We start from the raw sequence: 14,492 nt of genomic DNA, 5'->3' as shown, positions 1-14,492 counted from the left end.
CTCCTTATACGTACATAACTTGTTTAATGCAGTACATTCGTGCAATTTATAATTATCTTAATCAAGCTGAGCCGTCTGGACAAAGTACCTGCGGTGAAACTCAGTAAAAATGGAGACGCGACTGTCCAAGAATTACAAAGTAAAACAAAATGAACTAAGCGAATAAAAAAACTCGGGTTTAAGAGGACAGGCGCGGTGACTTGCGTCTGATCTTATATCCAGGAGCGTATAGAACTTCGAGAAATTCCAAAACTCTGAGAAAGTGCTGACATGAGCAGCGGAAATTCATTACATGCCAATCAAATAAACGGAACATTCATTCCTGTAACATTCAGTGTCCTTGATCTGTTTTGTATTCTCTCTTTTATAAGTTATAAGTGAGCTTGGGTTGCCAGTGATCCGATCCTGCTAGTGTGAATCATTAGTCCTTTGTATGTCTCAAAACTCGTTTTCTTTTTCTCTTTTTTCCTTCTCCCGGTTCTCAATTTTCTCCAAGGCAGCACGATAAGCCCATTCCTCTGTCTGTATCCTGCTATTAACTTCCTTCTTTGTCTTGAGTAAATTTTCATAATTCGATGCAAGCGTGGTCCAGGGCACGCTGGAATTCCACACGTCACTTTCAGCAAAAAATTGCACTCGTTTTTCTAAGTACTGGCATTCGATGCCAGATTTAAAGTGCAGCTGGTGTAAATTGGCGGGCGAGTTTGGAAGACGAAAATTTGCAATGAACGTAAAGACAACTGATGTTGCCGAGGCGGACCCCAAGATCAGCGCAAGTCGTGGGTACTTTGCAACAATCATTTTCCATGCCAGTGTGGACGAGACGGTCCCTGTAGTCCCCAATACTCCAGTTAAGTATGACGTATACTGGAGACGGTGATTCCACTTTCTGTAGTGTTCGGATGATATGTAATGTGCAGTGGCTGTTACACGCAAACTTCGCTGCATTTTGCGGACTTGCTGATCTAATCTCTGTCGCTTCTTTCGTTCCTCCTCCAACATTTCTGGCTTCATTACTTGCTTGTCTTTAACTGAGTTCCCAGAGCCCATGGCGTCGTTCTTTCGAAAGGTACGTCTGGGAAAACCTCGAAAGTTTAATTATTTTAAGACGGAAGTTGGTTTTCGTTTTCGGGTCATTCTTGTCTCCAGATCCACCCGTCCCTCTTTAATGCCCGAGAGGGCCTGAGTAAGGCATCGAGTTCAAATTTTTTTTTTTTTTTTTTTTTTTTTTTTTTGTCTAGTCCCAAAATACGGGTGAAAGGGCTTTCAAGAAATTCTAGGATTAAAGGCAATCTAAAGTAGTCAAATTGAAAATAAATTTCCCCTTGCTGCGACCAGTACCATGGACTGGCAGAGGGGGTGGGGTGGGGGCTGGGGGCTGGAGCATTACCTAATATGTAACTCACTATTAGTTCAATCACATTAATGTCGGGACCGCTATTTTGTAATTTGTATTTTACAAGTTGACTTAATCGTGTTGTTTATTAATGTCTTGGAGTTTGAGGGTAAGTAAAATTAATTTGCTAGGAGGGTTTCGTGGGTGACTTTGAAAAAAAGTTGTCAGCAGCGACTAAAGAAACTCTTTTAGTTCAGTATCTGAAACTGCAACCAATTTCCACTGCGGGGTTGGGGGGGGGGGATCATGTGGAACTTGAAGAAAGTGATCGGGGGGGAGGGGGAAGTGGGAGAGCGAGTATAGGTAATTTCTGCTCGACGATAAAATTCCACCTCTACCTTTCTTCCAAACGGTGGCGAGGTTTGTTCTTGAGGTATGTATTTCTTCATAATTATTAGCTAACTATTAACGTGAATGAGGAAATATTCAAAACATGATTTAACAATATATTTTCTATTTCTGCCTAATCCCCTTAGTTAAACGAAAACGAAAAGTATCTTGTCTTCCGGTTAATTACTGATCATTACGGAACTAAAGGGTGAGTGGCGCACAATGGGGACTGTTTTCTCATCTGAAATGAAGGCGACTGAAGATCGAATGAAACGGAAAAAACTGGAATGTGAACTTCGCCAAATGCAGTACAGTTTGAACGTGACAGCCACGGCTCATTACATCGCTTCGGAATACTACAGAAAATTAGACATCAAGCTTCAGTATGCTTCCGCTTTTACTGGTGCGTTGGGAAGTACTGCAAGCGTGGCTTCGAAATTAGCTTGGAAAACGATGATCGCGAGCAATCCTCGTCTTGCACCTATATTTGCGGCCATCTCCGCCACTTCGCTTCTCTTCACAGCTGTTGTTCACGTGCCGCAGATACAGAATTCGCCCGGTAATTTGTACCAAGCACACTTCAGATCCGGCATCGACTGTCAGTACCTAGAAAGGAGGGCGACGTTTGTTTTAGAGACAGAAGTGTATGATTCGGATGTGGCTTGGGCGACTCTCGCAGCACGGTACGGTACGTTACTGAAGGAAAAGAAGGAGGTAAACAGTAGACTACAGTCTGAGTACTGGGCGTATCGTGCGGCCTTGAAAAAGATCGAGAAAAGAGCGACAGAGAAAAAACTACAAGCGGAAAGTGAAGGACAGGCTAATGCTAATATGCCACAGATTGTGAAGTAACTCTTTCACTCTTTGGAAAGTGAAGTTTGAAACCGGAAATTCGTTGTTAAGCAAACGTCACCGTACTCTGCTAGCAGAATGTTTCTTTCTGGCAAGTGTTGTTTTAGCATGTACGCTGAAGTCGTTTGCGTCTCTCAGTGGTATTTCGCGTAGTTGGCCCGTTTAAACTTGGCATAAAGTTATCCACAACTTTAATGGAACATTTTTGCATTTCAAGCGATGCGACTCTGTGGCTTTTATTCTCATTTTCCACAACTAAGGTTGCGTTCGATCAACCGTATTCCGTAAATTTGGGAAGACATCTCTGCAAGCTTTCGCTGATTCACGATACTGAATTTAAGAGCCGTTTTGTACTTCAGTAACTCCCAAAACCTCTTGCAAGGGATTTTTTGTCATCATTGTATGTTTTCCTACGCCGGAATAGGGTCAATCGAACACACCCTAGTACTATGTAGCAATAGAATTTTATAATCATGTCTCGACTGATTAGTTTTGCTCCAAGCCTGCCCTTCCCGGGTCAACGAACTTATCAGTAAGCGACAAACTCGGACATTTTTGTCTGTAATAGAAATTCCAGTTTTGCAAATCTTAAGTGACCGTAAATCAACTAAATAAATTCACACTTCCGCAAATACTCATAAACTCATTTTACAATTTACACTTTTTTATAAGAACGTCTAATTTTGAGGCTTAGGCTGAACGTTCTTATTATTGTTGGCAATTTGAACCTGGAAAGTTCTTAAGATTTTCTTAAGTTACCTTTTATAGTATTTCAATAAATCTATGCGGACGCGACCAAGACACCGATTAATTACTTGTGTTAATTGTACAATATAGACTGGAGTTTTTCATGTATTATTTTATCCGTATTTATAATGTTCATTTCAAAAATACTTGGTTGGAATAAAAATGTTCTTAACTGACTCTCACCCTGGGTAATGTTCTTAGTATGTTCTTAAATTTTAGTTAATCTCAGCCTTAACGTTCTTACAAAAAAAAAGGTTCTTATAAAAAGGAGTGTATTCAACAGAGGAGATTTTTACGAAAACCGAGGAACAGCTTGTTCTATGTCAGTCTGGCCGTTTGTTTGTTTTGGGAGAGATTTTTGTCTCGTCAGGTGAAGTCCAGAAAACATGAAACAATGGGCGGCGAAAACTGACACGGTCATGCCCGGTCGCAGTTTAGCTTTTTGAACGAACTTTGTTGCGGAGGGAGACCCAGTCGAGTCGTGGCACATATTTCCGAGAAACAGGTTTTTACTGAAGAGTTGGTTTGCATTAAGATAACCGTGATATCAGCCATTCTTGTTTCGCTTTCTAAGCTTTGTGCACGGCCCTGCGGCGTCACTTATTTTCTTTCAGTTTCAAACGCATGAATATAATCGATAAATCAGTTGAACTGAGAAACAAAGTTAATACACGTAGCTACCCGCGCGTTCAAACTATAGAAACGAGGCAATGGGTTCTTGGATGTCACACGAGGATCGTAAAAGGAGGCAGACCTTGGAAAATGAACTAAGTAAGATACAATGTAGCTTGCACGTGACAGCTGCTTCCCACTACATAACATCCGACTACTACGGAAAATTAAATGTGAAGTTCCAATATTCGTCTTACGTAACAGGAGTGTTAGGATCTACGGGCAGCGTATTGTCCAAAGTGGCGTGGAAAACGATGGCTGGAAAATATCCTCGCCTCGCACCAATCTTCGCTGCTATCTCTGCGACGATGTCGCTGTTTACAGTCCTTGCGAATATTCCTCACGTTCCAACTTTGCCCAGCACTTTACATCAATTGGACTTTCGATCCGGGGTCGAGTGCCAGTACTTAGAAAACAAAGTTCGTTTATTTGCCAAAACTGACGTGTGGAATCCTAGCGTGCCATGGAACATACTGGTGTCAAGGTATGAGAATTTACTCAAGGAAAAGAAAGAAGTAAACAGCAGGATCCAGTCAGAAGAGTGGGCTTACCGTGCGGCGTTAGCACAGGAAGAGAAAGAAAGAAAGAAAATGACGGAAAGATAGTTACAAACCAAAAACCTCAGTAACCTGTGAGTTGGCGACTCATCAAGCCCAGTTCTAATAATAATCTTTAAATACAGGGTGCTTACGTCACAAGTAGTGGTTTTCAGAACAGCTCTGTAAAAAGTGAAATAAACAGAAATAATAATTAAAAGCTGTAAAAATCGTAAAAAAAATAACCTCGATAAGAAAGCAGTCTCTTTGTATAATTTATAACTATAAAAGCCTTGGCAGGATAAAAATTACAAAGCGAATTCTAGAAGAATCTTGTCTTTCAAAATGGGGCTTAAATTGTTGTGTACAAAGAGAGAGAACAGAGCATAATCCTCGGAACCCAGGGGCAAATACTCCGAACGATGAGTTTTAGCTTCGCTTTCCTTTACTGGATTACTCGTTAACTGATAAGTTAAGCGCTTCATCCGGGGAATGTAGTTAGAAGGTAGCAAAACAAACTCATAGAACCCCAGAGATGATCACTGGATGGTCTATTGACTGGAGGCTAATCGCAGATTACTGGACTAACTTACACTCCCAGACAAATGTTCTCGAACTGTTCAGTTTACTGATTCTGGTTAATTAAAGTTGAGAGCAAGCAGTTGGTTTGACTTCACGGCCTTCGTCCGGAGTATTTGCCCCTGGGTTCCGAGGATTATGCTCTGTTCTCTTTCTTTGTGCAATGTGTAACTGGGGAAGAAAGACGGCGGAAGGGGGAGGGAGCCATTAAGTGTTCTAGTACAAATCACTATACAGTGACAGGTCAGGAGCGTATGAACTCTTAAATAGAAGCGATATCCAACTAACTCGCAGTAACGCAACTATAGTCTCTGTCACATTTGTAGGGAGAAATCTCGCCACCCTGCCCTCTCAATGTTGGTTGGCAAGAGTGAAGACTGGCTAACAGAATTGCGACTGAAACAACATTGAGAGAGGGGATGGGGAGCACGAAAAGACAGTTTTAACTTGGTTGTGAAGTGGCCCTAATTAACTTGACTGAGACTGTAGTTATTTGATAAGCAGTGAAAACAATCATTGAACTGAACTCTTTTATTGTGTTTCAGTTTCTGTCGGTTGTCTTATATTGATAGAACTTGTTCTCATTCAAATACCGTTTCACTGACATTTATAAGCCGTTTTCTGATGGAGACCTGAGTTCTGGAACTAAAAGATCGAAACTAATTGAGAAGTGAGCCGAGAGAGGCATACTCGGTGTCTATCATGTTTAGAGAAACCGAAAAAGTTGTAATCTTAAACCAATCTAAAACAAGAGAAGTAAAGTAAAATTTAAGTCTAATACACTATAACATTATAACAATGTCAATCGTTCTTCCCTATCAATGAATTTTTTCACTCTCTCCGACCCGTCAATCGCCGTCATGGCACTTGCCGCAAATTCAAAAGCCGTCGATTTGAGTCGCCAAGAATAGATTATTAAAGTGAGTTCTTGATTACTTCTTGACCATAATTTTAATATTCCAAGAGTTGTTTTGAGAGATACCCTAAAGTTATGCAATGAATTTCGCTTTCTGATGCCAGTTTCTTAGAAACCAGCAGAAACCGAAAGTTATGCAGCACAGAGATAGCGCTCTTGTTGGCTGAGAGTGAATTGGTAACAACCCAGAGCCTCATGTGCGAGAAGAACAAAAAGAACTTTAAAAACAAGGACGTCTTCAGCCTTACAATAGCTTTCCAGTTTAGAGTCAAAATATTTGTTTACGCGTACACTACGGCATCTTTTATCCATAAAATTCATTGATGTCACCTGAGGAGCGCGAGAGGAGGCAAAAGTTAGAGGATGAACTGATCAAGATGGAAAATAGCTTGCACGTGACAGCTACAGCTCACTACAGATCATCCGAATACTACAGTGATTGGGATGTGAAGCTACAGTACGCGTCCTACTTATCTGGAGCACTGGGAACAACAGGCAGTGTTCTGTCGAAACTCGCATGGAAAACCATAGTTGAGAAGTATCCGCGCCTCGCACCGATCTTCGCTGCCACATCTGCAGTGATGTCTGTTTTTGCGGTGGTCGTGAATATTCCTCGTCTACCGAATTCGCCCGGCACCTTGCACCAGTTGCACTTCAGATCGGGGATCGAATGTCAGCATTTGCGGAAGCGAGTGAGCTTTTTTGCTAAAACAGACACCTGGAACACGAGCGTGCCGTGGACGACACTTGCGTCCAGGTATGAGAATTTACTCAAGGAAAAGAAAGAGGTGAACAGTAGGATCCAGTCTCAGGCATGGGCTTATCGTGCGGCCTTAGAGAAAATAGATAAAAGAGAGAAAGAAAAAAAGCAGAAAGAAAAAGAATTACAAGGCAATCTAACTTTAAATGACTTGTCGGCAGAGCCTGTGGGTATCCGAGAGAATACTTCACAGCCCGTCCAACCTCCTTTTGACAGGAACTGAATTAGTCAATTTACTTGTTAAAATTCCTTTTCATTTTCGTAAATGTGATCTAGCCCTTTCAATTTGACAAATTACAAATTTAAATTTTCAGCATTATCATCAGTGATATGAGAATCATGGAATATGGAAAATTACGGCTCAAACCTGGAAAACATGTCTGGAATCAAAGTTGTGACAAAATACAGCTCACCAAAACCCTAAGGAAATCTCCTGCTTTTTCCTTCATTCACCGTTGTTGCAGTTTCAAAATTTAGGGGCGGTTGGACTTAAATCAAAATAATCAAACTTGAATGTTAATTAAACTGAAAAAAAAAAGCAGAAACTGAAGGCAAAGTAACGCAATATCAACTGGAACAGGGCAGTTGATGCTAAGTAGGCTCAATTTCGGGTCACTCGGGTCCCCGACGACCGTTTCCTAAACGGCAGCTGGTAATTATCTACTCAGTCTCCTACGCAGCCGTTCTTGGTGTCGTCACGCGTCACGCAACGCTCCTCCCCACGCGTGACGACACTAAGAACGGCTTAGTAGACTACTGGTAAACTGATAATCAAGCCTACAAGCAATGTGGAGCAATGTTTCTTGTACAAGGAACAAGACACAACATAGAGACCAACATAGCCGGCATCAAACTGCACTGACTTCCAGATCATCTAATCAAAAGTACAACATGAACAACTCCCAGGGAAAGGACTCCTTCATATAAGTGATGGCGGTGATCGTTGGAAATTTTAAAATTAACCGGCCCTAAAAGGTACCAGAATTCTGTTTTGTGGGCATGGTCTGAACAATTTTTTACCAAATTATCACCACAGGCTGAAGTGTAAGGCTGAAGTGTCACGGATGAGACAGTTGAATCCGGTTGACTGTCACTGACATTTACTTCCTCTCACGTTTCAGCTTAATTACTCTGGCCGTAAGGCGGACCGAGTTAAGGTTCTCGGTAGCATTATCAAATTCTTTTTTCTTTTTGGGGTCGCGATGGGCCGAGAGATAAGACTTCGGGCCACGAGTTATTGTTCTCGGTCTCGTTTTTTGTACTCGGCTGTTACGAGTTACGTTTTCTGTCGTGTTATCAAATTCTTTAAATTCTCGGTCGCGTTCTTTGTTTTCGGGTCGTTGAAATAGTTTACAATATGCGAGCCAGACGTGCGAGGCATGAACAACCCCAACATAAACTGCTAACCGTTAAGCTAACCGGGGAGCTATTTAAGCTAACCTAAGCGCTATTTAGGCTAACTGGAGTGCTCTTTAGGCTAACCGGAGTGTTTTTTAGGCTAACCTGAGTGCCTCAAGGTTAGCTTTGTTTAACCGAAAATTTGGCAACTAATAAATCAGTCCATGACCTCGCGGGCCAAAATAGATAAAGATGTCTCACGTTTACGATAGAAAAACAATCAATGTAGAAACGGTTTCTGTCTTCAAATGAAAGGTGAATAACAAATGCTTTCCCCTGGATTTCATTTAAAAATATAAACAGCGAAACATTGAAAAACGTACAAGGATATAAACGTACGCGAGATGCATAACGTTACTCTAGATCCCGGGGGGGGGGGGGGGGGGTTACTCAACAGATGCTTGGGTAGGGAGGTGCGGCCCGGGCATTCACACCCTGACCCTGTTAAGACACAATTCTCCGATTTCCCTATCCCGTTTAAGACAGAATTCAAAATTTTCAGGCCCTTTCTAAGACATTTAACCCAAAATCACAACCTGTTTAAGACTAGAATGAAATAAGAATACACCAGTTTCTTACTGTATTTTAATGCATTGGCAATCACAATCTGTTTAAGCCATTAGGTCATGTACGGATACCCTGTTTAAGACAGAAAGTGATGAAATAGACACCCCGTTCAAGACAAAACACCCTGAAAACCATACCCTATCGGGCCGCACGTCCCCGTTAAGGTCACATAAGGGAGTACCCCTCCCCCCCCCCCTCCGGGTGTAGATCATACCGAAAATTACGATCCGTCATTGACCCGGCGTCACATACATATTAGGACCGTACAAATGGTTCCTGTCTCTAAACGAAAGGTGAAAACGTAAGGATTATAGCCCGGGGATTATAAAAAGCATTCGTATGACAAATGTCGTTTTCCCCTGTATTTCATTCTGACTGCAAGAAATGCAATTCTATCTGGTGGTTACTTATTGCCTCACTATATCTCTGTATCTATCGATTTGGTAGCCCTGCGAGCAAGCTCTCTTGGGGGAAGAGGATCCACCCCCAAGAGAGCTTGCTCGCAGGCTATCTATTTGGGGGAATTGGCGATGCTGGAGGTTATCACTGTTAAAAGATTGTAGGCTTTACGTACCACACAGTCAAATATGGCCCAAGTATAAGCTGGAAACAGCTTCTTGTTCCCTAAAAGTTACCACCATACCTCTAACAGGAGCCGTTCTAGATTTTAACACCGTAAGGGGTGCCAAACCACTAATTTTACCCCCTAAAAGGTATGATGATCACCCCCATGACTTTGTCATTGGAGTCCCCACCCCCCGGGAACACCTCCCTCCACTACTGTGCCTCCACATTAGCTACGGAACAATGGAATAAATTAATATCCTAAAGCAGTGTATGTTTGTCTTTTTATAACCCTTTTTAAAACCCTGACATCTACCCTCTGCACATTAACACTCAGAAATAAAAGAAAAAAATACACAGAATACTTACAGGGAAAATTGCAGAGTGGCTTGCACTCCAGCATTTTAGTTTGTGTAGAGAAACTTAAAACTATCGTGCAGTGATCATAACATTCAATGTTCCAGAAACATCTTTAGCCTTGAATGTTTCAGTAGTTAGTTAAGAGTGGTTTTCATTTGACCGTCGTAAAAACCAAAACCAAAGTATTTTACTGACTAAACACGTAAGATCTAATCAGTCCAATGAACCAGTCAAATCTCAAAGCAAATACATGAAATCGGCACCACGCATAGGAAATTGTGTGCAAGCAAGTCACAATCAGTTCAAGGGTTGATTCTTATTGGTTGAGAAAGTGACGCCAGTTTTGCTTACCAATCACAGGGAGAAGTAAAGTAATTACAGTCGACTCCCACTAACTCGAACCCTCCTTAACTCAAACCTCACGCTAACTCGAACCAATTTTCCTTTCCTTACCGGTCATTTTCTATATAATTTTACCCGCGATAACTTGAACTTCCGATAACTCGAACCTTTCTCAATTTCCCTTGAAGGTTCAAGTAATCGGGAGTCAACTGTTTTACCAAATTACTTTCGACAGTTAATTGAAAACCATTCCATACTGTAAATATATATTACAAGAACAAAACTGTCTGAAGTTAAAATAATAGTTGTTGTTGTGAGTACTGATATGTGATAATTTATATTAAAAAATGATTTTTAAATTATTTCTAAATTTTATTAAAGTAGGAGATGTTAAATAATTATATTATCCAATTTCTGTACATCACAGCTCTTCTCTCTTCACATTTTAATTCTGATAATAAATTGTTGCAATAAAATCCATCTAGTTTTAAATATACTGCTGAAAGTGCCGTAAATATAAAAATATATTTTGGTCAGCTGTCTTTCCTTCGAAGATACAAAAATGCTATTATTCCTGGCAGCAATATACCTACAACAAACACAGTTATTATAATTCCCTTCCACCCAATGCCGCAAGCGTTGCCCAGAGTCTTCTCCTGTTGTTTTCTAAGTGTCAATGGATTTATGCAGTTAACAGTCAACGTCCTAGCAACCTCATCAAGATTGTGCTTGCGTAAAGGGGTGGATTTGCAAATAAGCTTGAGGTCATTGTCCATGTGTTGGAGAAAGCTGTTTGGCGAGTCCAGTGCAGAGCGAATACTGACAGTTCTAACACAATCTCCATTAGGCCCACCATCCTCATAATCGGACTTGTCATCGTCATCATCAATACCTTCTGACGTGGAAGACGAGTTCCCTGCAGGCATCTTCAATGGCGGAGGCTTTTGCCTTTTATCCGCTGTTTCTTTCAGCAACCCATGTGGTTGAACTGGGATTTTGATAGTCTTTAGTGCATGGAAGTCTTGATCGCTGTATAAATTGTTGACTCTCTTCAGTTCTGCTACCTATCAATACAAAGCGAATAAAAAAATAGATATTAAGTGGCTCTATAACATACATAAACCTTATTCCAAAATGGCTTCCACTTTAATATTCCTTTGTTTACGTTCAAATTAGCCCTTCTTGCCTCGTTCAAGGTAAAATATTCTTTTGAGTTTTGAGATTAAGAACGAAGTAAGAAGGGCTAATTTAAATACAAACAAAAGCATATTAAAATGACAGCCATTTTGGAATAAGGTCTATTTATCACAGTCATTCTTCACCCAGGTATGTAAATGGCAACCAGTGACATACTGCTGGATGTAAGCCTGCAATGGACTAGTATCCCATCCAGTTGCGGGATTAATCACCATGGGATGATCTCTTTGTGTTATAAATAAATATTAATAAATAAATCATCTTTGTTTAAGGAGATTAAGAGTTAACATTCTGGTATGACCAACAAACCTGGGGCCATCAGATTCTAGACCAAATTTGAATTTGGAAATGTTGGTTTTTGAGGAGTGGAAAACTGCAATACCCAGAGAAAAACCTCTCTGGCATAGGACGGAAACCAACAACAAATTTAATCCACCTATCACACTGAGTCCAGGAATTGAACCCGCGCTGCATTGGTGGGAGGGGAGTGCTTTCAGCACACTACCATCCCTGTTTACTTTACAGTAATCGCTTCTAAGTTTGTATTTATTTTAACTTATATCTACAGTCAACTCTTGCCTTGTGGACACCTCACTATTACGGACACCGCGATAACACAGACAGCAGCTAAATCCCGCCAAAAATAAATTACAGACATCTGACTGAAATAAATTTCTGCTATCACAGGCTCTCACTATTAAGGGCACTAACTCGCGGTCCCAAGGGTGTACTTTTTTAAATATGTAATTTTTGTGTGTACTCCAAAATGTAAATACCTTATATACCAGTATATACTTTTATGGAAGTAAATGCCACAGAAAAGCATTATGGATGCATTGAGATCTCCCAAATTTTTAGGGGTACCACACCAAAACAACTATGCATTTCTCAAAATATGTACTAATAAGTCCCCAAACAGCTCAATAAATGTCATTAATCAAAACTGGCCTCTTTCAGTCAATCACAGCTTTATTTGGTTATGACACAGCTAATTTTCTGATGATGCTCTTATAAGCTTTAATCATGCTTTTCCCGATCTGAGAAAATATAACTCGATTCGCCACGAAAAGTAAGCTTATCAACAGTGGAACAACGCTACACAACTTTGCCACATGTAAGTCTGATGTAGCCTCAGTTGCCCTCAAGTTTCTGAATCATTTTAGAGATATCTGCAATTAACCTTGAACATAAGTGTTTATAATGTATACCCGTATTGAAAATGATGTTCATTTTCACTCTTTCCTAATATAGCCCATCTTTGTTATAGAACACACAAAGAATCGCCAAGATCAAACTATTAATATTAAGCTTGTAATCTCAAGACGTAAAATCGTTCTTCTTTAACTTTGAAACATTTGATGAAACGACATGTAAGTAAGTTACCGCTAATGTAAAGACAATACTGATACGGGCATTACGATGTATGTACCTACCGTGCAACCGTACTGTAAAGAGAAGCTTTGGAGGGAATCATTTGGTAAAATATCGCAGTCAATGGTCTCAGTCTTTTTATATTGCTGAGCCGACGATTTCGTCGACGCATACGACTTCTTCTTTTTAGTCCTTGGTCTAAGTTCTGTCATCTCCAGGGTTGTGTCTTCAATCCCAATTTCGTCGGCCCCATCATTCCCAAATATATAAACTCGCGAAGACGGGACATTTTGTATCTCAGCTCCCTTGTTTTCTGTTCGGCTTGAAACGTAAGTTGTGTAGCCTCCTTTCTTCAAAAGAGACATGGCAGATGCTCCTCATTTTACAGACAATACAACATGGCTATGGAAGGTGTTGATGAGTCTTATCTTTCCGTGAAACTGCAAGAAATTTTTGGCTGAAATTCTCACACTTAGCCGGCCGCCATTTTGAAGTTGGTAGACACGTCACGGCTTTCCTCTATATTTGGAAGTAGACAAAAACGCACTTCCGGTAATTTGGCGTTGAACTTCCTGTTTCCAGATGTCACGCAATTCAGAACCCGCTCTTGTCAGTCCCGTAAGCGAGCACGCTATTTTGATTCAACTTTCTGAAATGAAATGTTCGACGACTGTGGGAGCAGTTGATGTTGCTGATTTGCTTCTGATCGAGGGTCCGAACAGAATGGTGACGTCATGAAAATTACGATATTGATCGTATCAACACGTTGCCACCAGTGTTGGCCAGAAGATTACCGTTTTTCCTTGTTCAGATTTGACTTTTGCGCCGGCCGCAATCATATGAACGTTCAAGTATATAGAATGCTGCCTTGGTTCATCAAACATTTTCTCTAGTTGTGATTAAATGGTGGGGGTGGGGGGGTGGAGTGGGGGGTGGACAGGGGCAAAATGGGATCCAGCAGGAAACTGAAGTACTCTAACGTCATTTTGATTTAGTAAAAAGGAATATATACTTCAGTAAATGAAGAGGAAGATTTTTTGGATTTTATGCCCCTGGGGTGTTTGGCCAGATTAGTTTTTGAGGCAGTTTCAAGTCGGGTATGAAGTCATCTTGCAGTTAGTTTGTTTCATTTGTTTCATGGCTGAAGCAGATGAAACTGGAGCATCGATAAAAAACAAAAGACTATTTTGGTGATTTCAAATTTAATGCATAGTTTCCGCCTCAACTGCGAGGCATCGAGATGACAATTTCATTCATATTTGATAGTTTTTACATGTAAATACTGCTTATATTAGGTCAGTAGTATTTTACTTTTTCTTGGCACTATTACGTTGTTATTCAGTAGTAAGTCTTTCCTTACCTTACATACGACCCAACAAGCTCAGTTTAGTGTTTAAATAAAGGCTATCCATCCATCCATTTAAAAAGAATCATTTTCCTTGTTATTTTATTTTTGAAAGTGTTTTCATAGGTTTCTCTCGAGTTCGAGGGCTCATTAGTTCGCTATCAGGGAGCTATCTCTCACCTGGAGATGTTTTCCGCTTCCTTCAGTTATTGTCTTCAAATCAGTCACCTTGTCGTCGTTTAGCTAAAGTGTTTTTTAATCCTTACCTCAAAATCAAAGTTCCTCAACCATTTTACTATGATCATCCTCAACACTGGAATTTAGGATTTTACTAGATAGTTATTTTTCTGCGCTAAGAAGGCTTAATTTGGTTGGTTCAATTTGGTTCCAGAGAAAGCACTCAGAGGCAAACCTGAACCGGCAGTTTACAGACAAAGCTGCGCCCCCGACGAAGGTTTGTATGCAAACCCGATCGTGAAATATCGGTCACAAGAAAATTCATCAGTAGTATTAAAAACAAAAAGAAAATATATTGGGTTTTTTATTTTATTTATTCCTCT

General features: G+C 40.5%; 5 protein-coding genes across 5 annotated transcripts; 3 read left to right on the top strand and 2 right to left on the bottom strand.

Annotated features, from left to right (window-relative positions):
• Window positions 1–7: 7 nt before the first annotated feature.
• Window positions 8–1,226, bottom strand: LOC146479235 (uncharacterized). Its single transcript, XM_085111508.1, has one exon. The coding sequence runs from the start codon at window positions 1,048–1,050 to the stop codon at window positions 439–441; it is 612 nt and encodes a 203-aa protein (XP_084967634.1). The 5' UTR covers window positions 1,051–1,226; the 3' UTR covers window positions 8–438.
• A 464-nt stretch (window positions 1,227–1,690) lies between these two features.
• On the top strand, window positions 1,691–3,247 carry LOC146479234 (uncharacterized). The gene has a single exon (XM_085111495.1). The coding sequence runs from the start codon at window positions 1,949–1,951 to the stop codon at window positions 2,576–2,578; it is 630 nt and encodes a 209-aa protein (XP_084967621.1). The 5' UTR covers window positions 1,691–1,948; the 3' UTR covers window positions 2,579–3,247.
• Window positions 3,248–3,708: 461 nt separating this feature from the next.
• Window positions 3,709–4,947, top strand: LOC146479233 (uncharacterized). The gene has a single exon (XM_085111496.1). It carries the CDS (start codon window positions 4,036–4,038, stop codon window positions 4,600–4,602), a length of 567 nt encoding a protein of 188 aa, XP_084967622.1. The 5' UTR covers window positions 3,709–4,035; the 3' UTR covers window positions 4,603–4,947.
• Window positions 4,948–5,536: 589 nt separating this feature from the next.
• On the top strand, window positions 5,537–7,011 carry LOC146479232 (uncharacterized). The gene has a single exon (XM_085111494.1). It carries the CDS (start codon window positions 6,352–6,354, stop codon window positions 7,009–7,011), a length of 660 nt encoding a protein of 219 aa, XP_084967620.1. The 5' UTR covers window positions 5,537–6,351.
• Window positions 7,012–9,682: 2,671 nt separating this feature from the next.
• Window positions 9,683–13,159, bottom strand: LOC146479231 (lysM and putative peptidoglycan-binding domain-containing protein 3-like). The gene is made up of 2 exons (XM_085111175.1): window positions 12,650–13,159; window positions 9,683–11,083 (listed from the first exon to the last, which is right to left on the bottom strand). Exons 1-2 carry the CDS (start codon window positions 12,950–12,952, stop codon window positions 10,553–10,555), a joined length of 834 nt encoding a protein of 277 aa, XP_084967301.1. The 5' UTR covers window positions 12,953–13,159; the 3' UTR covers window positions 9,683–10,552.
• Window positions 13,160–14,492: the final 1,333 nt, after the last annotated feature.

Source organism: Pavona decussata, unplaced genomic scaffold (assembly GCF_977016875.1).
Source record: "Pavona decussata unplaced genomic scaffold, jaPavDecu1.1 SCAFFOLD_61, whole genome shotgun sequence".
In the NCBI taxonomy this organism is placed as follows: Eukaryota; Metazoa; Cnidaria; class Anthozoa; order Scleractinia; family Agariciidae; genus Pavona; species Pavona decussata.
The sequence above is the reverse complement of the archived record's forward strand: the minus strand, read 5'-3'. Positions and strand labels throughout refer to the sequence as shown.